This window comes from Patagioenas fasciata, chromosome 3 (assembly GCF_037038585.1).
Source record: "Patagioenas fasciata isolate bPatFas1 chromosome 3, bPatFas1.hap1, whole genome shotgun sequence".
NCBI lineage: Eukaryota > Metazoa > Chordata > Aves > Columbiformes > Columbidae > Patagioenas > Patagioenas fasciata.
Genome location: NC_092522.1, coordinates 124430872 through 124457217, shown reverse-complemented (window position 1 = coordinate 124457217; position 26346 = coordinate 124430872). Strand labels below are relative to the sequence as shown.

General features: G+C 55.9%; 3 protein-coding genes across 4 annotated transcripts in view; 2 read left to right on the top strand and 1 right to left on the bottom strand.

Moving 5' to 3' along the window:
- Nucleotides 1-1261, bottom strand: part of EFR3B (EFR3 homolog B) — a 54040-nt gene extending 52779 nt beyond the window's left edge. The window contains exon 1 of the mRNA XM_071807180.1: nucleotides 1241-1261. Coding sequence (XP_071663281.1) covers nucleotides 1241-1256 — 16 coding nt within the window. The 5' untranslated portion in view covers nucleotides 1257-1261. The remainder of the gene's footprint in view (nucleotides 1-1240) is intronic.
- A 2693-nt stretch (nucleotides 1262-3954) lies between these two features.
- DNAJC27 (DnaJ heat shock protein family (Hsp40) member C27) lies at nucleotides 3955-13745 on the top strand. 2 transcript variants are annotated; one of them, XM_071807183.1, is made up of 8 exons: nucleotides 3955-4173; nucleotides 5310-5392; nucleotides 5877-5946; nucleotides 6903-7067; nucleotides 8232-8354; nucleotides 9118-9278; nucleotides 11726-11854; nucleotides 13271-13745. In XM_071807183.1, exons 1-8 carry the CDS (start codon nucleotides 4087-4089, stop codon nucleotides 13311-13313), a joined length of 861 nt encoding a protein of 286 aa, XP_071663284.1. In that variant the 5' UTR covers nucleotides 3955-4086; the 3' UTR covers nucleotides 13314-13745. The 2 variants fall into 2 exon arrangements, with proteins under 2 accessions (XP_071663284.1, XP_071663283.1); XM_071807182.1 differs by having other exon boundaries at nucleotides 3962-4164.
- Nucleotides 13746-13835: 90 nt separating this feature from the next.
- Nucleotides 13836-26346, top strand: part of ADCY3 (adenylate cyclase 3) — a 24038-nt gene continuing 11527 nt past the window's right edge. The window contains exons 1-4 of the mRNA XM_065834707.2: nucleotides 13836-14878; nucleotides 16242-17056; nucleotides 20807-20956; nucleotides 25177-25307. Of these exons, the coding sequence (XP_065690779.2) occupies nucleotides 16382-17056; nucleotides 20807-20956; nucleotides 25177-25307 (956 nt within the window). The 5' untranslated portion in view covers nucleotides 13836-14878; nucleotides 16242-16381. The remainder of the gene's footprint in view (nucleotides 14879-16241; nucleotides 17057-20806; nucleotides 20957-25176; nucleotides 25308-26346) is intronic.

The window sequence follows — 26346 nt, the reverse complement described above, 5'->3', positions numbered from 1 at the left end:
CATTATAACCCGGATAATTGCACTACTGATCTGTACTTATTACTGTACTGTTATTTAGAGATAAATTGTTTATCCCTAAAGCTGCTGGGCTGGTGTCTGCTGCTGTATCCCTACCAAGTCGGTAGGGCTGTTATGAGCCTTTACACTGCCCAAATTCTGGCACGATGCTGGTGCATCCTCCTCTCCAGGCACAGAGGGGTTTTGTACCTCCCAACCCAGAGAAAACCCCACAGAAAGCTTTATATCTGGTACCAAAACACAGAGGGAAAAACAATCAATCAAACAAACAAACAAACAAACCACTACCTTCTTTCTTTCTCCTCTTTTCCTAGTAAACTAAAGGAGACACTTGGCCTAGGATGAAACTCCCCCCAAAAAACCCCTCAAGCTCTTCTCGTCCGCACCGCTGGGATCGGGGCAGGACAGCACTTGCCAGTGGGAATTATAAGCCCAGTTCTACGCTGTTGCTGAGCAGGTGGGATCCCTCGTGGCTCGAGAAGGGGGACGGTGCCCTGGGCCAAGGTGTCCCCAGCAGCATCTCAAGCAGGAAGGGCTGAATTCAGCTGCCAGATTTGTAAGAAACAATAACACCCATAAGACCAGGAATGTTTGTACAGGACCAGCGGAGGAAGGGTTAAAGGAATCAGCATAAATTGGCACAGGGACATGTGCCTGGTTTCATCAAGAGGCCAGATAGCGAGAAGACAAAGAACAAACCCAAGATAACAAAGAAGAACAGAGCTAAAGATAAGGTGACATGAAGATGAAGAACAGAGCTGGCGTCATAAAGCACCCGGAGGGACGGATAACGGCGAAGATTTATGAGACCAGATAATGAGGCAGAAGATCCCAAACAGCCCATAACAGACCCGTCAAAATGCAGCTTCTCCTTGCCAGTCCAGAGGAAGCCACAAGAGATATTGAGGACACAACCGCCAGTGTCCCCAATTTGGGGACACACCAGTGACCCCCACCACACCCCCAGCACCCACTTTTGCCACCCCCCCCTTCCAAACCCTCATCAGACAGACACATGGTCCCAGCAGGGCATGGTGGGGGGGTCATAGGGTCCCTCAGCTCAGAACATCTCAGACAAGGACACCCCATCTCACATCCATCTCTATCAAGTCCCCAGAGATGCTCAAACCCTGTGGGTCCTGCCTGGAGTTCTCCTTGCCCAGAGGTGGTTGTGACCCCCCCGGGAAGGAGAACTCAAAACCCACGTGTCCCCTCCTCGTACCTCGTCGCCGCAGCATGATGGAAAAGTTCCTCCTCTTGACAGGATCTTGCTGGCCTACAAGAAGCAAACAAGGACATTATGGATGACCAGGGACCCTGCGGTTGACCCTGCCCCACGGAGGGATGGGTCCCTCTACTCAGACCCCATGGGCTGTGTCTTGGGGACAGTGCCAGCTTCGGTGTCACCTGAGGCCACCTGCCTCAGCAACATCCTCCCCTCAAGAACTTGTTTTGTGAGTGGACCATCCTTGAGGAGGTCCCATTTTCCCCACTAAGAAATGACTCAACGCCAACCCCCACATCTCCTAAACAAGATGAAATCAATATTTTCCATCTAATTCACCCAGAAGGCTGTGAGCTGCATCCCAACTGGGACATTCCCATCCTGGCCTAATTCATTCCTGCAGGGACCCAGGTGAAGCGAGAGGAGAGAGAGTTCCTATATTGGGGGCGAACACCCTGCTATGGTCATGCAGCAGGTCATGTTGGGGCAGGACATCATAGAATCACTGAATCACAGGATGGCTTGGGTTGAAGGGACCATTAAAGCTCCCCCAGCGCCCCCCCTGCCATGAGCAGGGACATCTTCACCAGCTCAGGTTGCTCAGAGCCCCGTCCAGCCTGGCCTGGGATGTCTCCAGGGATGGTTCAGCCACCACCTCTCTGCCCAACCTGGGCCAGGCTCTCACCACCCTCAGCACAAACAATTTCTGCATCATGTCCGGCCTAAATCTCCCTCCTTTGGTTTAAAACCATCACCCCCTGTCCTATCACAACAGACCCTGCTCTAAAGTCTGTCCCCATCTTTCTTCATGGCAACTTTCCAGTCCAGAAAGGCTGCACTAAGGTCTCCCTGAGCTTCTCTTCTCCAGCTGAACCCCCCAACTCTCTCAGCCTGTCCTCCCAGCAGAGCTGTTCCAGCCTCGGGTCATTCCTGGGGCTCCTCTGGCCCCTCTCCAGCAGCTCCATGTGTGTCCTGTGCTGAGGACCCAGAGCTGGACCAGCACTGCAGGGGGGTCTCACCAGAGCAGAGCAGAGGGGCACAATCCCCCCCAAACCTGCTGGTCAATCGCTTTGCTTTATTAGGTTGGTGCAAAAGTAATCGCGGTTTCAGGCCGTTAATTTTAAATCATTATAGCTAGGCTGAAAGACATCCTCATTAATCCAAATAAGAACCATTACAATCAACACATTTTTGCCAATGAGAAATAAGTTTGTTTATTCCTGTAGCGTAAAAATCCGTGCTTGGGGATTCAATGAGCTCTTGAAAAGCATTTTCTGCATCCTGCTGGTTGTGGAAGTGTTTTCCCTGCAGAAAGTGGTCGAGATGCTTGAAGAGGTGCCGGTCGGTTGGTGAGAGCTCAGGTGAAGGTGGCAGACGAGGCAAAACTTCACAGCCCAAGTCATTCAACTTTTGCAGCGCTTGTTGTGCGACGCGCGGTCGGGCGGCGGCGTGGTGGAGAAGAATTGGGCCCTTTCTGGTGACCGATGCCGCTGCGGCGTTGCAGGTTTGGTGCATCCCATCCATTTGCTGAGCAGACTGCTCAGATGTGAGGGTTTTGCCGGGATTCAGAAAGCTGCGGTGGATCAGATGGTGAGCAGAGCACCAAACAGTGACCGTGACCTTCTTTTGGTGCAAGTTTGGCTTTGGGAAGTGCTTTGGAGGTTCTTCTTGGTCCAACCACTGAGCTGGTTGATGTATAAAACCCACTTTTCATTGCACGTCACAATCTGACTGAGAAATGGTTCATTGCTGCGTAAAAGAAGAGAAGCTGATGCTTCAAAACGATGATTTCTTTGATTTTCGGTCAGCTCATGAGGCGTTCACTTATCGAGCTTCTTCACCTTTGCAATTTGCTTCAAATGGGAACAACTGTAGAACGGTGGACACTGAGTCTTCAGCAGCTTCTCGTGTAGCTGTAAGAGGATCGGCTTCGATGGGTGCTCTCAATGGGTCGTTGTCACCTTCCCATGGTGGCCACCACGCTCCCCTTCAAGGCTCCTTTGGGAAGCCCCTCGAACCAGCGCTGCACCGTCTGTTCTCAGCAGTTCCTGGGCCAAATGCGCTGTTGGTGCTGCGAGTTCTCTGCAGCTTTACAACCCATTTTGGACTCGAATAAGGAAATCGCTCGGATTTGCTTTTTGCCTGACAGCATTTCCATAGCCTGAAATAAATCTAAAATAAACAGCAAGTAATAAGTCAGTAGCAAAACAACATATAAAGCATCATTAAAATGATGCATGACGTAACCACATTGATTTAGGAATGTATTCCACTATCAAACGGGAAATTTCAATGATGCAAAAACCGCGATTACTTCTGCACCAAGCTGATCCCTGGAGGTCTCCAGGGCCACGCAGCCCCTCCCAGGGAGCACCCAGTAAAACTCGACACTACGTGCTGCTGCTTTGCAGCTCCTGGAGGTGCCGGGACAGGGCAGGGGAGGAGGGGAAGACCTGGCGGAGGTGCCACCCCGTCCCGCTCCACTTGGCGGGGAGGGGACGCGAACCGCGGTCCCGTGTCCCTTGGCTACGGCTCCTCACAGCGGCCCCCGGGGCGTGGCGGGGGCGGGACAGGAGACGCGAGCCCTCCCGCGCCTCACTACCGCCCCCTGCTGGACGGTAGCGGCCCCCGGCAGAGCAGAGAGCGCCAACGCTCTCACCAAATCTCGCGAGAAGTTCGCGCTGCTGCCGGGTACGGGGGGTGAAGTCTCGCGAGAGCGGGAGGGGCTGCGCGGTGAGGCGGCCCCGGCCCCGCCGCGCTCCGTCGCTCCGTCCGTCTTTCCGCCGCCTCAACCGAGACCGGCTGGCGCCGCCCCGGCTCGGCGCGCTCCGCCCCGGGCCGCCATGGAGGCGAATCCGCCGAAGCGGAAGGAAACGCGCAAGTCGCTGCGGATTAAAGTCATCTCCATGGGCAACGCGGAGGTGGGCAAGGTGAGGCGCTGCCATTGGCGGGCGGGCGGTGGTGGGCAGGCCAGCTATCCAATGGGGAACCGGATGCAGGCAGCCGCCGTGATAGAGAGGTCACGGATTGGTGGCTGTGCCGGCTGGCGGGAGCCAATCAGAGGCAGGTCGTGCCGTGTGGTGCGAGGCGGGTGGTTGGGGCGAGTGGATGATGGACAGTTTGGGGCGGGGGCCGCACGCCTAAATGCCGGCGTTTATTGGCTGCGTGGAAGGGGGCGGGAGCTTAGGAGGTGTCATGGCGCCGCGAGAGTTTTCTGTGTGTCCCCATCTTTCTTATGGGCCCCTTTTAATTGCAGAAAGGCCGCAATCGGTCTCTCCAGATCACCCCTCCCAGTCTGGCTTTAGCTGGAGTTTCCTCAGCAGCTCCTGTTCCTCCTCCAGTGCTGAATTACCATTCTCTTCCATGGGATGTTGTTTCTTCTTCCCAACCAGGTTCTGTTATGAAGAATTTCCCTTTTTTTTTTTTGTTTGCTGAATAAATCTAATCCTGTTTAACTGCTGGTAGCAGGAGGACTCCCTTGGGGCAGACAAATGCCTCGTTTGGCAGTAAGAAAATCCAGAAGGATCTTGCAGGACAGAGCGAGTAGGCAAATAGATGGCAGGTGATATTTATCCTGATGGCATTTATCTCTGCAGCTGGCTCCTCTGCTCTCCTTAAACGGTATCTCTGGCAGTCAGGGCCAAAACTGGGGCTGGAGGGACCCACTGTGACCCTGTATGTGCTTCTTGTGCTGCTGAAATGTTCTTTGTGGTTTTGGGGGAGCTGACTGTCCCCAGGATCCTGAATAAACAGCTCCTCCAGCTGGATGTTCTCTCTAGGGGAATAAATCGGATATTTGTGGCACTACTGCCTCCAGACAGGTAAGGAATAATTGACTCTCAGGGGCTGCGATCTTGGCTTTTTCTTTCTTTTGCAGAAAAAAATATACTTCTGGTAGAGATTGGTGCTTTGGTTGTGGGTTGATGAGTTAGTTTAGGGACTATGGGCGGAGTTCATGTGTTAGCAGCCATTCAGCTGACCGGGGGCTGTCGGTGAATTCTGTGTTAATGTGGCTATTACAGTGTGTGGTGCCATCCTGCTGAAAGTCCCTTTTCCCTTCTTCCAGAGCTGCATTATAAAGCGCTATTGCGAGAAGAGATTTGTTCCCAAATACCTGGCGACCATTGGTATCGACTACGGTGTCACAAAGTAAGTACCTTCGTGATGAGGAGTCGCAAATGCCGGGAGAGTGGGATGAGCTGCATGGTTATGGATGACAGGAGTGGGCCTGTAGTGATAAGACAAGGGGTGATGGTTTTAAACTCAAAGTGGGGAGATTCAGGCTGGACATGATGCAGAAATTGTTTGTGCTGAGGGTGGCGAGAGCCTGGCCCAGGTTGGGCAGAGAGGTGGTGGATGAACCATCCCTGGAGACATCCCAGGCCAGGCTGGACGGGGCTCTGAGCAACCTGAGCTGGTGGAGATGTCCCTGCTCATAGCAGGGCTGGCACTGGATGAGATTTAATGGTCCCATGCCACCCAAACTATTCTGTGATTTTCTGGCCATTAAACCACAGCACTTAGAACTTTGTACTGATTCTCCTGTCCCCGGTCACCCAGCTCTATAGTGGAGACACAGCCCGTGCGAGGGCTGAGCTGAAGCCTTCACAAGCGTTTCCCTCTTCTCTTTCAGAGTGCAGGTCAGAGACCGAGAGATCAAGGTGAACATCTTTGACATGGCGGGGCACCCGTTCTTCTATGAGGTAAGGCAGACCCATCTCAGAAGTGTTTGACACTCGTCAGCTTTCCTGAGATCTGCCTGAAATTGAGTCTGGGGGTGGGAAACTTGAAAATACATTTCTTGGGAGCTTCCTCTGCTACAACACGCCTCCCTCTTTCCTGCCACGGACACCTAATGCAGGGCAGCACTGAAAGAGGGGAGATTCAGGCCAGACATGAGGAAGAAATTGTTTGCACTGAGGGTGGTGAGAGCCTGGCCCAGGTTGGGCAGAGAGGTGGTGGCTGAACCATCCCTGGAGACATCCCAGGCCAGGCTGCACAGGGCTCTGAGCAACTTGAGCTGCTGAAGATGTCCCTGCTCATTGCAGGGGTGCCACTGCGGGAGCTGGGAAGGTCCCTTCAACCCAAACCATCCTGTGGTTCTATTCTGTGATTCTGTACAAGCCCCAGAGGCTGCAGCCTCACTCCAGCCTCACTCCAGCTGCTGTTCCAGAACCCCTGACACACACCGGCACAGACAGACAGACATTCTGCAGATCCCTCCAAGAGCCAGGCTTAGACATCAGTCTGTAGGGTGGCTGCCCCCAGTCCTCGCTCTGCCCCGCTGCCTCATGCACAGGGACAGACACACACACACACACACATCTACACGTGCAAATGGGTCTCTTGGTCAACTCCCAGACCTTCCAGTCTCCCCAAGAGTTCGTGACACCTTTGTGCCTCTGTGCTTCTTTCTGCATATAATGAGCCTTTCATGGGCTGATCACATTCCTGTGATGGACCTGGGGGCAGCATGGTCAAGTTATTATTTGCTTTCCCCCATCTGTCCTTTTCCTGCGATCTTCTGTTTCTGTGGAGATGAGATTTTTACTCCAGAGCCAAATAGGTGCCAGGTGAATGGTGATCTCTGAAATTTTCCAGGCCATGTGCTCTCACCCTGCCTGTCACTGGTGCCAGTGCTCTGTCTTTGTCCCTGCAGGTGAGGAACGAGTTTTACAAGGACACTCAGGGAGTCATCTTGGTCTACGACGTGGGACAAAAGGAATCTTTTGATGCCCTGGACGCGTGGCTGGCAGAGATGAAGCAGGAGCTGGGCCCTCACGGGAATATGGAGAACGTTGTCTTCGTTGTCTGTGCAAACAAGGTGGGCTGTGGTGAGGAGATGCGCTGTGGTCACATCCTCATCTCCAGCCCTTGGGGATCCTTGTGGTCCCAGCTTGTGCCCACGCTCTTGAGTTCCAGCTGCAGCAAGGGAAATGTTGTTAAGTTGTAGAGAAGAGTTCCTAAGAGCCAGATCTGTGTGTGAGGAGCACTGGAGGCTGCGTTTCCTAGAATCACAAAATCATTTTGGTTGGAAAAGACCCTCAGGATCATTGAGTCCAAACATTACCCCAACCCTGGCATTACCCCATGTCCCTGAGAACCTCATCTCCACTCTGTTCAATGCCTCCAGGGATGGTGACTCCAGCACTGGCCCTGGGCAGCCTGTTCCAATGCCCCACAGCCCTTTGGGGAAGAAATTGTTCCCCACATCCAACCTCAACCTCCCCTGGGCAACTTGAGGCCGTTTCCTCTGCTCCTGGCGCTTGTTCCTGGGGAGCAGAGCCCGACCCCCCTGGCTCCAAGCTCCTTTCAGGCAGTTCAGAGATCAGGAGGTCTCCCCTCAGCTCCTGTTCTCCAGCTGAACCCCCCAGCTCCCTCAGCCGCTCCCATCACACTTGTGCTCCAGCCCCTCACCAGCTCCGTTCCCTTCTCTCCACTCACTCCAGCACCTCAAGACCTTTCTTGGCGTGAGGGGCCCAGAACTGCCCCCAGGACTGGCAGTTTGGCCTCCCCAGGTCCCAGCACAGGGACGGTCACTGCCCTGGGCCTGCTGGCCACACAGTGCTGGTACCAACCAGGTTGCTGGTGGCCTCTTGGCCACCTGGGCACACACTGGCTCATGTTCAGCCACTGGCACCAACAGCCCCAGGGCCTTTTCCGCTGTGCACTTTCCAGCTGCTCTTTCCCCAAGCCTGGACCGTTCCTGGGGTTGTTGTGACCCAGGTGGAGGACTGGGCACTTGGCCTTGTTGAAGGTCATACAACTGGCCTCAGCCCATTGATCCAGCTGGTCCAGATCCCTCTGTATGGCCATCCCACCCTCCAGCAGGTCAACACTCCCACCCAGTTTAGTGTCACCTGCAAACTCACTGAGGGTGCACTCGATCCCCTTGTTCAGATTACTGGTCGCCCTTGGAGCTGTGTTCCTCCTGCTGCTGCTGCAGCCCCTGTCTGATCTCTGATCTCTGTGTTTTCTCCTGCTCTAGATTGACTGCACCAAGCACCGCAGCGTGGATGAAAGCGAGGGGCGGCTCTGGGCAGAGAGCCGGGGCTTTCTGTACTTTGAGACATCAGCACAAACAGGAGAAGGAATCAACGAGATGTTTCAGGTGAGGTGGAATGAAGGTGCTGAGGGCACAGACACCACACCGAGCCAGGATTTGATGGCAGAATATTCCCTGAACTGCCTGGATCCCACAAAACCCATGGGCCCTCTGCCCCAGGGGTGTCTTCCCATGAAATGCCACCCTGAGATACCTTTGACTGTTTAGCTCAGGGTCTGTACTGGTTCCCCTGGTCCTGAGCTGGCCTGAACTTTACATTGCTCAGAGCTGATGATCCCTCTTGCAGCTCTGGGAACATAAAGCAGAGATGCCCGTGTCACCTATACGGGTCTAGCACTGAGCTCAAGTGGGTTTGAGGTAAATGTGGGGCCTGACCTTCTCCTCAGCTTGTCCTGTGGTCCTTGCAGGGACCAGATCCCCCCCAAACTGGGGTATCCCAGCCCCCCCCAGCCCAGGCAGCAGGGAGTGAACATTCAGCAGTTGTGCAAATGCTCCCCTTGCTTTGGAGGATGCGCCCGCAGCTGGCGAGGGCAGTGGGGTCTCCCATGCACTGTCACCACCTTTGGGGACTCTTCTTTTAACATATTTTACTGAGCAACCCATCTAAATTATATTTTATAGCAAAGAATTATTTCATGTGTACCTTTTTTTTTGGTTTTGTATCTGTTGTGTTTTATACTCTTCAGCTGTTTCTTGGGTTTGATTATTTGGTTTCCTTCCCGAAAATGACATAGTGCAATTTGACATTACCCAGCAGAAATCTGTTTGAAGGCGGATTTTTCCCCCTAACTCCTCCTTACGTCCTCAGACTTTCTACTCGGCCATCATCGACCTGTGTGACAACGGTGGGAAGCGTCCTCCTTCCAGCACAGGGGTGGGATTCACCAAAGAGCAGGCAGATGCCATCCGCAGGATCCGCAACAGCAAGGACAGCTGGGACATGCTGGGGGTCAAACCTGGAGCCACGAGGTGAGCAACAATTCAGCATTTTCCTGGCTGTCCCTGATCTTTCTGACCTGGCAGGCTGGTGGCATCTGTGTTCTTTTAGTGACCTGATAATTTCACTTTGGTTTATAGAGCAGCTGGGCACAGAATTGGGGTGATGAAAAATAAATCCTTAATCCTGAGCACCAAGTTTCCCCTTTTAACAGAAAAGCAAGGCTGGAGGTGAGATGGGAATGATGAACCTAAGAACTTCAGCCGTGCCCTGCCTCCTGCCTCCAGCCTGAGCCACCTCTGGTCACTCACCAGACGTGTCCGGAGCGGCTCCAGCTTTACTTGCCTTGCTTTCCACACCTGGAGAAGCTTTTTAGGCTGCTGCGTGGCTGCTGCCCATGTTAGCAAAAAGGGGTTGATGTTACAGCTCTCCCACCTGGCAATGGTATTCCCACAAGACAAGCTTTCTCTTGTCTTCCTCATCAGGTGGAATTGGTCATTGCCTTATAAGAGGCTGGATATCAAATCTCCCAGTTCTGCCATATGAATTGGGCAGCTAAAAGAAACTCCTAGAGCTGCACCTTGTTTTCTTTCTGAAACATGAGGACTACAAGAAAGGCCTTGAGGTGCTGGAGCGAGTGGAGAGAAGGGAACGGAGCTGGTGAGGGGCTGGAGCACAAGTGTGATGGGAGCGGCTGAGGGAGCTGGGGGGTTCAGCTGGAGAACAGGAGCTGAGGGGAGACCTTCTGATCTCTGAACTGCCTGAAAGGAGCTTGGAGCCAGGGGGAGGAAACGGCCTCAAGTTGCGCCAGGGGAGGTTGAGGTTGGATGTGGGGAACAATTTCTTCCCCAAAGGGCTGTGGGGCATTGGAACAGGCTGCCCAGGGCAGTGCTGGAGTCACCATCCCTGGAGGGTTGGACAGACGGACATGAGGTTCTCAGGGACATGAGGCAGTGCCAGTGTGAGGTTAACAGTTGGACTCGATCTTGAGGGCCTTTTCCAACCAAAATGTTTCTGTCATTCTATGACTACCCTTGTGTACTCCTTGCAGAGGGGCTGGAGGGTGGATTTTTGGATACCATACACCATTCAGGACTCACACATCCTCCTGCAGGCTCTCTGAAATGTGGGTGTCGAGTCCAACCCCTCCTCCAGCCCCTTCCCAACCACGGGGAGGGCGCAGCAGCTCTGCAGGGCAGTTTTGCTGTGATCACCAGGACAGACGGACTCACCTCCCTTTCCACACAGCCTGCAGCCAGAGTCAAGATGTCTGCCTGGCCCAGACACCCGAGGCTTCGGGGGCTGAAGTGATTTGCAAGGTCCTCGCCCAGAGCGTGTAGGCGGTTTGATGCGAAGCTGAGTCAGGGTGCGTGTGCCCCCACGCTGTCTCCTGGCTTTTTGCTTTCATGGTGCCGGAGTCTCAGCAACCGAAGCACATGTCACCGCCATGTGTCTATGATGGGAACATCCGTGGTGGCACAGTCCTGTGGGGAGAGGGTGGATCTGCCCCAGGAGAGGGGTTTTCCCCCACTGCTCATAGAATCACAAAGTTTTAGGACCTGTCAGAGCACCAGCACTTCCAGACACTCAGTGTTTTGGTGAGAGCGAGTTAAACCTTAAGAAGAAGGTTTAAACCCCAGGAAGCTTGGCTGAAACCTCAGCAACCCCTTCTCACCCAGAGCAGATGATGCAGCACTTCTAGTTTTCCAGTCTCTAAATTTTTCAAGAGTTTGCTGGTTTTCCCCCCTTATATTTGCTTTGGCATCGTTCCTTCTTGCCAACGCGCCGAAGACGCAGAGGATGAACCCGGATCCCTGGTCCTGGCTGCCTTGCTGGCACTGCTCAGGGTTCCTGTGGACGAGCTCTCGTGCCTGCGGCACCGATCGCCTGCGCTGATCTTGCTGAAATGCTTTCGGGAACCGCGTTCGCCTTAGCACCGGTGACACACGTGTTAGCAGAAATGCCTGTGTGCTGCTGAAAAACAGGCTCTTTCCCCATAGCACAGATATGTCACTTATTTTGGAGTGGAGGTGTTCAGTGCTGATGGAGGTGGGTCACTGGGGAGCCAAAATGTGTAGCACCCCATGGACTACTCAGTTGTAGGAGAGAATGAAGCTGGTAATGCTGGTTTTCATCAAATCACAGGATGGTTTGGGTTGAAGGGACCTCCAAAGCTCATCCAGTGCCACCCCTGCCATGACAGGGACATCTTCAGCAGCTCAGGTTGCTCAGAGCCCCGTCCAGCCTGGCCTGGGATGTCTCCAGGGATGGTTCATCCACCACCTCTCTGCCCAACCTGGGCCAGGCTCTCACCACAAACAATTTCTGCATCATGTCCAGAGTGAATCTCCCTCCTTTAGTTTAAAACCATCACCCCTTGTCCTATCACAACAGGCCCTGCTCAAAAGTCTGTCCCCATCTTTCTTATGGACCCCTTTTAAGTACAGAATGTCCTCTCTTCTTGTGTCGTGTCTCCTAGGGACGAAGTGAACAAAGCCTACCGCAAGCTGGCCGTGCTGCTCCACCCCGACAAGTGTGTGGCTCCCGGCAGCGAGGACGCCTTCAAAGCCGTGGTGAACGCCCGGACCGCGCTCCTCAAAAACATCAAGTAGGGAACAAGAGCCACTCAGAACTGGAAACCTTCCCCTCTTCCCAGCCAGCTCCCCAGCAGCCTCACGGCCGTGGGGCACCGCTCTCCTCCTCACACGGACACCGATGCTCCCTGGACCAACTCTGGTGGCTTGCGAAGGGGACAGCGCTGAGGAGGGGAGGGACTTCAGAGCCTTCCCTGCATCCGTAGCCTCAGGTTGTAGTTGGTGTTAAGTGCAGGAAGCAGCGATGTCCCCACCTTCCCAGCTGTGTGTCACCTCCTGGGTGTCAGCAGCAGGGAGGGGTTTGGATGTGCGGTTCTAACATGTGGGTGCAGCGAGGGCAGAGCAAAATCTGACCTGAGAGCATTGGTGTGGTGGGAGGAGGATGCCCGGGAGGGGAGGGGGTTGTCAGTCTGTCCGGGTGATCCTAGAGCTGCCCCCACCGAAAAACCTCACAGGAGCTGCCAAGCACCATGGCGGTTCAGCTCCTTGGTCAAACCTGGCTCCTTCCAGCAGACACCCAGCGCTGCTGCAGTGAGGAAAAGAGGGTTTGCTTGATGAAACCTCTCTGTTCCTGCAGGGAGAAACTGTCCCCAGGTGCGTCCTTTTCCTCCTCTCCGCTCTGCTCCCCCTCCCCTGGGCCAGTCTCGTTCCCTGAGTGTCACCCACCCCACGGAGCTGCATGGGTGCCTGTGGTCTCCCCACTCGCTTGAGACCCATGACGCTCTCAAGTGAGACGAGTGATGGAGGGGACGCGTTCTCCCCCAACCCTCTCTTCTCATCGCCCTGCATTGCTGGTTGCGTTACAGCTTGGGGATCAGCAAATGGGTGCGGGTTGCTCCTTCCTCATCACAACTGGCGTTTTCTTTGAACAGTCTTGATTTAGAGGGGGAGTGTTGCTGCTCACCCCAACAAGTGCTGGTCAAGGCTCAGGATCTGGCCATCGTGTTCCTGAGGTGGTCAGAGCTGTGATGTCTGCCAGGCTCTTAGGGGAGACCAAACTGGAGGTTCCTCGGGCTCCTGTGGTTTTGTCAGCACCCAGTTTTATCTCCTTGCTGCGCTGTGAGCTTGGCAGGGAAGGGCAGGACGTTGAGCTACAAAATCCTTACCCCACCGCACAGGTACCCTGTTTAAAAGCGTTTTCTCCTATGGTCAGTGCAATATTTATTTTTAATTTATTTTCACTTCAAGGCAGCTTTTTTATGTTTCATAAAGCAACAGTAGACACCCCCTTCCTTTTCGGCAGCAAGCGTTAAGGGACTTTAAAACCAGCATCACTTTCCTCTTGCTCTGGTTTTTGGTGCTGAGTTACTGAGAAGAAGAAAACCGTCCCGCTGGGAGGCACTTTTTGCTCCTCTGGTGGAGAAATAACCAAGGGGAAATGTTTCTACAAGATGTTAATGTTTAAAATAGCTCCATTTTTCCTCTTCCAGGCCGGGGAGATCAGCAAGACGGACTGTGGCAATTTACACTTGACAGGGTCTTGTTCCACGTATTTTGTAACATTGCGGAGTTCACTGGAAACTTCCCCACTTGTCTGGTAGAGGAAATCACTTAATCCTGGTTTCAAACCTCTTTGTATTTATTTTTACCTCTGAGGAGGGTAAATAGCCCTGTTGCTGGATGGTGCACTTCACTTCGAGGGTGAAACCTCAGCACCTGGAGTGGTTTCGAGGCTTCCGCGGTTCCTGCTGCTCAGGGGCTCTCCAGGCCCCTCATGCCGCGCACGATCCCGCCTGTTTTGCTCCTCAGGTGACTCTGGCCACCGGTCTTGGGGTTTCTTTGTCTGTTTACAGAGCTGACGGGATGTTTGGAGACAATGGGACACGTGTGTCACGTCTAGCGATGCCGGTGACCTTCTAAGTTGTGTTATTTTTATAAAGTAAACCCCTCTTTGGAACAAAGGAAGCCCTGTGAGCCGTCCTGCTGCTTGCTGTTAATGTTTAATTGCCCTTTGACTCCTTTCTCTCCTGAGCCGGGTCTGACCGAGGCTGGTGGTGAAGAGCCTCGAGGGTGATGATGGAGGTTGTGAATCAACTCTGCAGGAGCGGAAGCTGGATCAGGGACCAAGGGAACAGTCCCAGAGGGATGTGAGGTGGGATTCACTGAGCTGCGGTGGGGCCTGGTGCTGGGCAGGGGATGCAGAGGGGGAGAATCATCGGATCACAGGATGGTTTGGGTTGAAGGGACCTCCAGAGCTCACCCAGTGTCCCCCCTGCCATGAGCAGGGACATCTTCACCAGCTCAGGTTGCTCAGAGCCCCGTCCAGCCTGGCCTGGGATGTCTCCAGGGATGGTTCAGCCACCACCTCTCTGCCCAACCTGGGCCAGGGTTTTACTACCCAGCAAAGCTCGGTACGCACACATCTCACCGACAGCACTGGTTGGGTGATGATTCCTCCATCCCGGCTCCATCGGCTCCCTCCAGCACCCGCCACCGCCCAGGCTCTGAGTCCTACGTCCTCTTCCATCACACAGAGAGCAAGTCCTGCTCCTGGAGTGTCCATCCGGCCACAAAGCCTCCAGGATCTGAATCCCACATGAAGGGACATTCTGCAGCCGGAAACGCAGCCAGGAGCCACCTCTGAAGATCTCTGGGAGTGAAAATCCTCCCTTGCTGTGCCCAGAGGCTCTGCCTGCACTCCGCCTGCCTCCCGGTGCTTGGCAGAGCTGGCGGGTGGGGAGGACGTGAGGATTTCTGGTCTGGTCCTGTGCCCAAGAGCCACGATCTGCTCCTTGCTGCCATTCCAGGCTCCTGCACCCTTTAGCACACCCACACAGGGCCCGGGGAACAAACCCTCTGCTGAAATGAGGCTTCGTGAACCAGTGCTGGGTCCCCTTGCCGACCTTCAGACCCATTTAGGTATTAATTACCGCGCAGAAGCAATTACTTCCCCTGGCAAAGCAGCTGTGATGGCCTCTCATTGAGGAAACCCAGGAGTGCGGTGACTCCGGCCATGCAGCAGCTCCGTGGTTGTCGGAATGGAACCAGCGTGTTTGTCGCTCGGAACCGCAGCTGGTTGTGCAGATCCAGGGGAACAGGTGATGGCTGAAACACGAGGAAGAGGAGGGGGGAACTTTCTGAAGAGGTTTTAGTGGGGTATCGGTCAGCATGGGGGTGACCATAGTCTGGAGAATGGGAGTCTAAGGGGAGACCTTCTGATCTCTGAACTGCCTGAAAGGAGCTTGGAGCCAGGGGGGTCGGGCTCTGCTCCCCAGGAACAAGCGCCAGGAGCAGAGGAAACGGCCTCAAGTTGCGCCAGGGGAGGTTGAGGTTGGATGTGGGGAACAATTTCATCCCCAAAGGGCTGTGGGGCATTGGAACAGGCTGCCCAGGGCAGTGCTGGAGTCACCATCCCTGGAGGGCTGGACAGACGGACATGAGGTTCTCAGGGACATGGGGCAGTGCCAGGGGTTGGATAATGCTTGGACTTGATGATCTTGAGGGTCTTTTCCAACCAAAATGTTTCTCTGATTTGGGCAGCGTAGGCAAAAGGGGATGTGCTGGAGGGGAAACCTTGGGTTTCTCTGTCCCAGCTGGTGGCTGTGACCTCAGGGAGGACCATGGGTGAGTTAGGCTGGCAGATTATTTGGGTGCAGGGGGTGAATGTCCCAGCATCCCCCTCACCCCCTGGGGCTGGGGTCCCTGGCACCCAGCGAGGCCGTTGGTTCAAGGTACGTGGGTCCCTATGGGGAGCTGCCATGGTGGGGGGGTTGAGGGGTGATGATGAGGATGGAGAGGGGGGCAGGAAAGCAGCACTGGGACCGAGGGAGTGGCGCCAAACCAGCCGCCGGCACCGAGAGGGTTACAGGGGGCGGAGACGCTCCGGGACGCGCCGGTACCGGCACAGCCGGCGGTGGGTGCCCGGCCCCGGGGAAGCCCTGCCCGCTCCATCCCCCGCCACCCCCGGAGCCGCTGCAATGGCCCCGGAGCCACCGCTGCTTCAGCCCCGGCCCCGGGGAGGCGGCGGGGGCGGCGGGACGGGGCGGCCCCGGCCGTAGGGAGCGGGGGAGGCGCTCCGGGCACCGGAGGATGCTGCCGGGGACCGGGGGAGGCGAAACGCATCGTTCCCCGGGCTGCGACAGGTGGGATCTTCACCCCCCATACACCACCACCCCCGGTCCTTCTCCATCCATCCCTGCGGAACGGAGCGGCTGGGAAAGGGGGAAAAAGAAGGGGAGCGGGGGGGATCGCCCCCGAAGCGGCTGCCCTCGAAGGAGGAGCGGGGAGGCATCGCGACATCTTTCTGGCTCCGCCACGTTTCGGTTGCAACCTGGCAAGTGCGCAAGGGCTGGGGAGGGAGAGCTGGCAGGGATCGCTGGGCTCCCGGCCTCCCCACGCCACGCCGGCCTTGATTGATCCTTATTCCCTTCTTCTCTCCTTCGGCCGCTCCTCAGCACGCAGCCGGATTTGGGGTTACGGCTGCAGGAGAAGGGGAGAGGCCTCGCGGTTCCAGGGGGATGCTGTGGGTGATGCCCCGCTGAGCATCGGGACGTGGGGGACCGCGGCGTTTCTGCAGCGCCGGAGCAGGGACAGGTGCCGCGATGCCCAGGAACAGGGATTTTTCAGAGCCCGAGTGCTCGGCCGAGTACTCCGCCGACTACTCGGTGAGCCTGCCGTCGGACCCCGAGCACGCCGTGGGTCGGACCCACGAGGTGACGGTGCGCAGCTCGGGCCCCTGCCTCTGCCTGCCCCGCTTCATGCGCCTCACCTTCGCTCCCGAGTCCCTGGAGAACCTCTACCAGACTTATTTCCGCCGTCAACGCCACGAAACCCTCCTGGTGCTGGTGGTCTTCGCCGCCCTCTTCGACTGCTACGTCCTCATCATGTGCGCCGTGGTTTACAGCGCCGATAAACTGGCCCCGGTGCTGGCGGCGGTGGCCGGGCTGGTCGCCCACGTCTTGCTCTTCATCCTCTGCAAGTACCGGCTGCTCCCCGAGAGGGTGACCCGCAGGTTCCTGCCTTACGTCCTCTGGGTCCTCATCTTGGCCCAAATCTTCTGCTACTTGGGGCTCAACTTCTCCCGCTCGCCCGAGGCCAGCGACACGGTGGGTTGGCAAGCGTTCTTCGTCTTCTCCTTCTTCATCACGCTGCCGCTGCGCCTGGCGCCCATCGTGCTCATCACCGCCGTCTCCTGCGGCATCCACACGCTGGTGCTCGGTGTCACCGTCGCCCAGCAGCAGCAGGACGCCCTGGATGAGGGGACGGTGCTCAGACAGGTACGGCGGTGGCAACGGGACATGGGGACCTCGGGGTGGTGTGGAGTGACGGGCAAATCATCTCTGTTTGGTGTTTCCATGAGTTACTGTCGCTGTCCCAGTGCCCTGAGCCTAAAGCTGGGTTTGATCCGCACCCTGTGAGCTGATTGTGGTGTTTGCTGGGAGCGGGGGGCTCCCCAAAACATTGGGGTGCTGGGGAGTGCGGGAGCACCCACCCACGCACACGGCCGTGGGTCCATTCCCAAGAGCCACCATGGCCACACAGGCTGTGGCTGGGCTGCTGGGGAAACTGAGGCACGGGGGGGCTGCGGGCTCCCCCATCCCCCTGCCCAGCAGCCTTGCTGGTGCCGATTTGCCTTTGAATTGCAAAAATGGCCAAAAATGGCCATTTTGAGCAGGAATGTGGCAGGATCCCAGCTTCCGGGCTGGCAAACAAGCAGCCCCCGGCGCTTTCCCATCGCCAGCCCTGCGCCTGGGCCAGAGCCCCAGAACCCTTTGGGGTGATTTTCTGCACCAGCAAAGCTGCAAAAACAGCATCCCCGAGCCCAAATGTGGCCCCGAGGACGGGCCACCCGTTCACATACACAGCAAAGGAGGGGACATTGGGGTCGGTTGGGGGAGAGTGGTCCCTGGCCCATCAGGTTCTTAATATTTCCTGGGAAACACCCGCCTGGCACAGCTAAAACCTCTCTTTATTCCCTAAATCTGCGTGTTTCACAGCTTGGCCGTGTCCCTTTCCTCCCACCGATGTCCCCATCGATCTGGGGAACCTTTCCCTGGCCAGGGTGGGGGGGAAAAGGAAAGAAACCCAAGTTGGGAACTTGTGTTGGCGGCTGCTGATGGTAGAGGAGAAAATCCCACTGGAAGCATCGCTGGTGGAGTGGGCTCCGTGGGAGGATGCTGCGGGAATTTGGGATGCTCTGGGTCAGGTCCCAGGAGACCTCCAGCTGCTCCCAGGAAGGGAAACGAGGGCTATTTATTCACTTTTGGGGAAGTTTTGGGAGCGTCGAGCCTGTAGTTGCACCAAGAGTTTGGAAAACTGAACCAAAAAGACCCAAAATACTGTGTTTTTTTTTTCCCCTGTCTCTAGGGTGCGTGGTTTAGAGCTGGGACATCTGGTGTCACACAGGGTTTTGCTAAGTAAAGCACTTATTGGGCGCAATTTCTGGAGCGGGGTGCTGTGGTGACGGCGCGGGTGCCCCTCCAGCAATGCCCATTTGGAGGAGAAATCCCGGTGCAGCAGCGGCTTTCCCGGTTAAACGCGACACGTGGCTGATGCAAAGCCACCAAACCCTCTCGCTGCCACCAAGCCCGGTGCGTGGAAAGCGGGGGGGGACGCGTGGCCGGCAGCGGGCATGCGTGGCCGTCACCACCGCGTTAATCATTGCCGCGGCACCGAGAGTCCGGGGCCGGCAAAACCTTGGCAACGCCGCAAATAACGGCGGAACATTACGTCCAGAAATAAACATCGGATGCTTTATTATTCTTACTATTATTATTATTATAGCCGGCGGTGCAGCTCCCGGAGGGCACCGCTATTAATAGGATTGTCGCTGGAGCGGGGCCACGTGGACTGATGGGGGGTTCACGAGAGATGCCGGCAACTCCTGCCAGAGGAGGCTGAATTGTTGGGGTTCGGTGGTTTTGGGGCCGTTTCTGCTGTGGTTTGTGCACAAACATCCTCGGGCTTAGCCAACAACCCAGTCCTGGTTCGGATGGGATCCCAGCAGGATGTGGAAGGACGGATGAGGCTCATTCTGCTCTCGCTCCCCCCCCAAATTACTGAGCACAAATAATAACCCGTGACCATGCTGGCAGTGGGGTCTCCTCCCTTTGGGGTGCCAGGAGGTGTTTTGCAACTCAAGGCATGTGCTGGGGGAGGATTTTGGGGCTGAGCATCCACTGCACGGCTGCGGGATGCAGCCGGAAGATGCTCAGCGTGGGACATGGTTGTGTTGACCAGCGTGTCCCCAGGGTTTCCAGTGGCCCCCGAGCTGCCCCGTCCCCACCCAGCCCTGGGAAAACGGCCCGTTGTCATGACAACCCAAGAGGCTGGTTAAAAATAACAAGTGGCTGCTTGTTTTGGGGGTTTCTCCTCCTCGCTCGCCGTCCGCCGCGCTGTGGGTGCAGGGGGTTCCCGGGGATCCCCCCACTGTGGTGGTGACACCTGGGGCAGGATCAGGCCCTGGGGCACCAGCTGGGGGTCCTGTGCTTATTGCTGTTTCATCCCTGCCTCAGTGTCCCCGTGTGTGGAGGGGTTGGTGGCTGCTCCCTATCTCCATGTGATGAGACCAGGCTGCTGTCGGGTGGTAAAAGCTCAGAGGACGGGGACACCCAGGGACCAGGGTCACATTGGGGTTTTCCTCTGACCAGGCTGGGATACAGGAACAAGGGAGCGGACGAAGTTTTGAACCAGGGAAGGGACAAAGTTGGTACCAAGGAGGGGACAAGGTCCACACCAGGGAACTGGGGACAGGACAAAGATGCTGAGCACAGCGGCACATCCCCAATGGAGAAGAGCCCAGAGGTGGCTCCGTGCCACTGAGAGGGATGTAGAGGGGCAGGAGCGTGAGCACATACACGATTTTAGGGTTTGGCTGTGTTTTTATTCACTTTCTCTGCACAAAGGGGTGCAATTCCCATGGCTGGGGGGGGACGGGAGCGGGTGGCACGTGAGTCACTCACCTGCGGTGTCACCGTCCCCTGTGGTTGCGCCCGGTCCCTGCCGACCTGCTGCCTTTTTCCAAAACATCTCTGCAAGTTTTAATGAAGCGGCGTCACCCCCTGGGGACCAAAAGCGCTCCTGGGATGCTCAGGGTGTGATTCCCCGGCTGGATCCCTCCTGCAGAACCACTGGGATGGTCCCCTCGGTCCCTACTGAGTCCCCCCCAGCAGATAACGATGGCTGTGGGATGGTCCCCTCGGTCCCCATGGAGCCCCCGCAGTAGATAATGGTGGCTGTGGGATGGTCCCCTCGGTCCCCATGGAGTCTCCCCAGTAGATAATGGTGGCTGTGGGATGGTCCCCTTGGTCCCCATGGAGTCCCCCCAGCAGATAACGGTGGCTGTGGGATGGTCCCCTCAGTCTCCATGCAGTCTCCCCAGTAGATAATGGTGGCTGTGGGATGGTCCCTTCGATCCCCATGCAGTCTCCCCAGTAGATAATGGTGGCTGTGAGATGGTCCCCTCGGTCCCCATGGAGTCTCCCCAGTAGATAATGGTGGCTGTGGGATGGTCCCTGTGGTCCCCGTGGAGTCCCCCCAGCAGATAACGGTGGCTGTGGGATGGTCCCTGTGGTCCCCGTGGAGTCCCCACAGTAAATAATGGTGGCTGTGGGATGGTCCCTTCAGGCCCCATGGAGTCCCCCCAGCAGATAACGATGGCTGTGGGATGGTCCCCTCGGTCCCCATGGAGTCCCCCCAGCAGATAACGGTGGCTATGGGATGGTCCCCATGGAGCGCCGCAGTAGGTAATGGTGGCTGTGGGATGGTCCCGTCAGTCCCCATGGAGTCCCCCCAGCAGATAACGGTGGCTGTGGGATCATCCCCTCGGTCCCCAGTGAGTCCCCCCAGCAGGGGATGGTGGCCGTGGCTCAGTGCTTTACCCCAGGGTGTATTTTAAATCCTTCTCCACCACTTGAATACTTTTTCCACTCTCACCCAAACCAGGACTTGCGGTGACACCAGCACCGTCCCCGGGGGCTTCTCAGTGTCTCTGCTCACCCCTTGTCTCCTTTTCTCTGTCCCCACAGATCCTGTCCAACGTTGCCATCTACCTTTGCGCCATCACGGTGGGCACCATGTCCTACTACATGGCGGACCGCAAGCACCGCAAAGCCTTCCTGGAGGCGCGCCAGTCCCTGGAGGTCAAGCTCAACCTGGAGGAGCAGAGCCAGCAGCAGGTGGGAGCCACCGCTGGGCACGGGGACAGGGGATGGCGATGGGACAGTGGCGCGGCTTTGGGACGTGGACGTGGCACCCACCCTGCGCGGTGCGGAGGGACCGTGGCGGGTGGTGATGGGGACAGGAGGAGCCAAGGTGGGAGGTGCATTTGCAGCTTTGCACCCGGTGCTCAGTTTGGGGACGTTCCGTGTGTCCATCCTCTCCCAGATCCTGCCACGGCCACCACCAGGCTGTCCCCAACCCCAGTGCAGACATGTAGCAGGTCCCCAGGAGCAGCTGCATGGCAGGTCCCTTGGTGGGACCACAGAATCGCAGCCTGGTTGGGGTTGAAGGGACCTCTGGAGGTCACCCAGTCCAGCCCAGCTGCTCACACAGGGTCACAGAGCAGATCACACAGGTGGGTCCAGGTGGGTTTGAATGTCTCAGAGAAGGAGACTCCACACCCGCTCTGGGCAGCCTGGGCCAGGCTCTGGCACCTCCCACCAAAGAAGTTTCTGCTCACGTTCACATGGAGCCTCCTGTGTTTCAGTCTGTGCCCGTTGCCCCTCACCCTGGCGTTGGGCACCACTGAACAGAGTCTGCTCCATCCCCTGACACCCACCCTGAGATATTGATCCATTGATCACATCCCTCTCAGCTTCTCTTCTCCAGCTCAACAGCCCCAGCTCTCTCAGTCTCCTCATCACAAAGATGCTCCAGACCCCTCAGCAGCTTTGTGTCCCTCCCTGGACTCTCTCCAGTGATTCCTTGTCCTTCTTCAACGGGGGAGCCCAGAACTGGACCCACAACTGCAGATGGGGCCTCCCCAGGGCAGAGCAGAGGGGGAGGAACAACCTCCCTGACCTGCTGCTCACACTCTTCCTCACGCACCCCAGGTCCCATTGGCCTCTTGGCCACAGGGCACATTGTTGGCTCACGGTCACCCTGTTGTCCCCCAGAACTCCCAGGTCCTTCTCTGCAGAGCTGCTTTCCAGCAGCTCAACCCCAACCTGTGCTGGTGCCTGGGGTTGTTCCTCCCCAGGTGCACTTGCCCCTGTTGAACTTCATCAGGTTCTTCTCTGCCCATCCAGCCTGTCCAGGTCTGGCTGGATGCAGTGTGGCAGGTCCCCAGGTGCAGCCATGCAGCAGGTCCCTTGGCAGGGCCACGTGGCAGGTCCCTGTCCCCACGCACAGTCACATTGCGGGTCCCCAGGTGCAGCCACGTGGCAGGTCCCCATCCCCGAGCATGGCGTCACAGCACGTCCCTGTCCCTGAGCACAAACACACAGCAGGTCCCCATCCCCGGCCAGGTCCCCATCGGCAAGAGAAGCAGAGAGAGGGGACCCAGTGTCGCGGTGCAGCCGTTCCAGAGCCCTGTTGGGTGACAAGCTGGGCCAATTTTAGCACGTTATCTGGGGCCTCTTCCCCGTCTCCCATCTCTTATCTGGTGGACTCACTGCCAATTTGCTCCCAATGGCAACAAGAGACACGTGGTGGGGCCGGGTCAGTGCCACCGATGTGCTCTTTGCTGCTAAACCTGGGGGGGGACGCTCTGATGGCTCCTAAGGGGTTGGGTTTGGGGGGGTGTTGGGTGATAAGGGCAAATCCTGGGGCTGGGGGATGCTCTGGGTGGGGGAACCTTGGAGACCCCAGCTCGCGGCTTTAGAAGGATCTAGGAAGGGACACAGGGATTATTGTCACGTGAGCTCTGTTTCCTTGGGGAACTGAGCTAAAAACAGCCCGTGATCCTGCAGGAAAAGCTGCTGGCGTGGGGCCGAGGGGCAGGGGGTGATGGTGGATCCATCCATCCCTCCTCCCTCCAGGCCATCGGTGGTGGCTGAACCAGCAGCCCTGCGGGTTAATGGGAGCCGAGAGCGGCCGGGGAGCTCCTGCACGTGTCCCCTGGGGACAGGGACAGGGATGGGGACACGGTGCCGTTTCTCCAGCAACGTTTCCACCACGGCTGCGTGCAGAAACAGCCCCGTCCCGGGGGAAAACCCAATTCATTAACCACGTTACTCACATTTAGTGCAAATCCCCGCATGCAGCCGGGCAGATTTATCCTTCCTCCAGCTCCAGGGCTGTGGGGACAGCCCTGGGTGTGATGTCCCCAAGTGGGCTCGATCCTCATGGGTGACCTTGGTCCAGTCCTGTGCATGGATGTGGGGTACCCACCACATTTTTAAATGGATAAATCCTCCCTGGGGTGGTTTAATCCAGGTCTGTTCACCCAGCGCTGGGGTGGGACACCCCAGAGCAGCTCACAGGGACTTTGGGGGACATCGGTGTGGACCCCGAGGTCACCCCCAGCACCGTGTCCCAGGTTTATTCGGGATAAACCCTTGGCCAACCCAATGCATTTTAATTCTCAAGCTCCCAGCGAGGGGCTGAGCTCCATGTGGCACCTACAGAAAGGATATGGGGTGGCCAAGCAAATTTTGCAGTTGGTGTCCAAATCAGCATGTGGGATTGTCCCTCCTTCCCAAGGTGACAGGGACAGGGAGACTGGTGGCACAAAAATGCCACCCTCCTACTGTCCCCTGGCTGGGACTTGCTCCCACTTGCAAAAATCTTTGTGAGAACTCGTAAAAGAAGGAGGAAAATGGTAAAAGCAGCAGCTGGTATCCCTGGCAGAGCATGGCCAAGGGGGACCTGGCACCCATGGGTGCATCCCCTCCACCTGTGGGTGCGGGTTTGGGGTTGCAGTGATGGCTCCCAGCTCCCTGGGGTGCTCAGGGACACCCCAATCCGTGCTCAGTCTGCTTGTTCCACCTGTGGCTTGTTCCACTCGCTGTCCCCACGTGTGGGTGACATTGGACCAAAGATGCCTGCGCCTTGGGATCCTCTGGGGACGGGCAGCGCCAGCAGCCGCGGCCCAGGAGCCTGGAAGTGACAAGCAATGGGACCAGAGGAAACGGCCTCAAGTTACCCAAAGGGCTGTGGGGCATTGGAACAGGCTGCCCAGGGCAGTGCTGGAGTCACCATCCCTGGAGGGCTGGACAGACGGACATGAGGTTCTCAGGGACATGGGGCAGGGACAGGGGTGGGGGAACGATTGGACTCGGTGATCCTGAGGGGCTTTTCCAACCTAAATGGCTCTGTGATTCGATTTAACGTCACTTTGCTCTCTGTCCCCATGGAGAGGGGAAGGCTCAGACCACAGCGCATGCAGCGTGCGTTTGCACCAGGGGGTTGCATCGTGCATTTGCACTGTGCATTTACACCATGCATTTAAACTGTCATTTGCATTGTGCATTTGCATTGTGTTTGCATTGTGTGTTTGCATTGTGTATTTAGACTTTGGATTTGCACCATGCATTTGCACCGTGCATTTAGACTCTACATTTCCACCCTGCATTTAGACCATGTATTTACAGCATCTGTTTGCATCGTGCGTTTGCATTGTGCATTTAGACCGCATTTCTACCCTACATTTGGGCTGTGTATTTGCAGCCTGCGTTTGCATTGTGCATTTGCACATTACATTTGCACCATGTGTTTGCACCGTGCATTTAGACTCTGCATTTGCACTGTGCATTTAGACTGCATTTCTACCTTGCATTTAGACCATGTATTTGCAGCGTGTGTTTGCATTGTGCATTTGCATTGTGCATTTAGACTTTGCATGTGCACCATGTGTTTGCACTGTGCATTTAGACTCTACATCCATCGTGTATTTGCATCGTGTATTTGCACCATGCATTTCCTTTATGCGTGTGCATCGTGTGTTTGCACAGTACATTTATACAATGCATTTAAGACTCTAAATTTCCACCATGTAGTCGCGTCATGTATTTCGAACCGTGCATTTGCACCGTGCATTAAGACTGCTCTTGCACTCTGCATTTGCACCACGCATTGAAACTGTCATTTGCGTTGTGCGTTTGGACTGTGGGTTTGCACCACGGATTTGCGCTGTGCATTTTGCGTCGTGCACCGTGCATTTAAACTGTGCATTTGCAGCATGCATTGAAACAGTCGTTTGCGTTGTGCATTCAGACTGTGAGTTTGCACCACGTATTTTAGTGCCAGTGTTGGGGTAGTGGTTGGACTTGATGATCTTGAGGGTCTCTTCCAACCAAAATGATTCTGTTGTTCCATGATTTAGACTGCGCCTTTGCACCATGGATTTGCATTTAGGCTAAGCCTTTGCACCACATATTTGCACTATGTACTTGCACCATGCGTCGCTGCCCTTGGCACAGCCCTGGTGACGATGTCCCTTCCCCGCTGTCCCCAGGAGCGGCTGATGCTCTCCATCCTGCCCAAGCACGTGGCCGACGAGATGCTGAAGGACATGAAGAAAGACCCGAGCCAGAAGGAGATGCAACAGTTCAACACCATGTACATGTACCGCCACGAGAACGTCAGGTACGATGGGGAAAAAATCGCCCTTTTTTGGCAAAAAACGTGCGTTTTGCAGGCCTGGCTAGAAAAGAGGAGAAATCGGGGTAGTTTGCAGTGAGAGGGGATGGTTGTCAACCAGACCAGGGCTTGTGGCCCCTTTGTGGTTTGCAGAGCATCGTTTGCAGGGCATGTGTGGGGGACATTGAGCCAGAGGCCTTGGGATCTTTCAGGAACAAGCAGCTCCAGCATCCTGGGCCCAGGAGCTTGGAAATGTCACTTTGCTGCTCTCTGTTCCTATGGAGATGGGAGCGCTCAGACTATAGCACATGCATTGTGTTTGCATTGTGCATTTGCACCGTGCATTTAGACTGCATTTCTACCCTGCATTTAGACTGTGTATTTACAGCATGTGTTTGCATTGCGCACTTAGACTCTGCACTTAGACTCTGCATTCGCACCATGCATTTAGACTCTACACTTCTACCCTGCATCTGTACCGTGCATTTGCACTGTGCATTTAGACTGCATTTCTACTCTGCATTTAGAGCATGTATTTACAGCATGTGTTTGCACCGTGTGTTTGCATTGTGCATTTGCACGGTGCATTTAGATTTTTGTCTTTGCACCATGCATTTAGACTCTACATTTCTACCCTGTATTTAGACTGTGTATTTACAGCATGTGTTTGCATTGTGCATTTGCACTGTGCATTTAGACTTTGCATGTGCACCATGCGTTTGCACCGTGCATTTAGACTCTACATTTCTACCCTGCGTTTAGACTGTGTATTTTCAGCATGTGTTTGCATTGTGTGTTTGCATTGTGTATTTAGACTTTGGATTTGCACCATGCATTTGCACCGTGCATTTAGACTCTACATTTCTACCCTGCATTTAGACTGTGTATTTACAGCATGTGTTTGCATTGTGCATTTGCATTGTGCATTTAGACTGCATTTCTACCCTGCATTTGGGCTGTGTATTTGCAGCCTGTGTTTGCATTGTGCATTTGCACATTACATTTGCACCATGTGTTTGCACCATGCATTTAGACTCTGCATTTC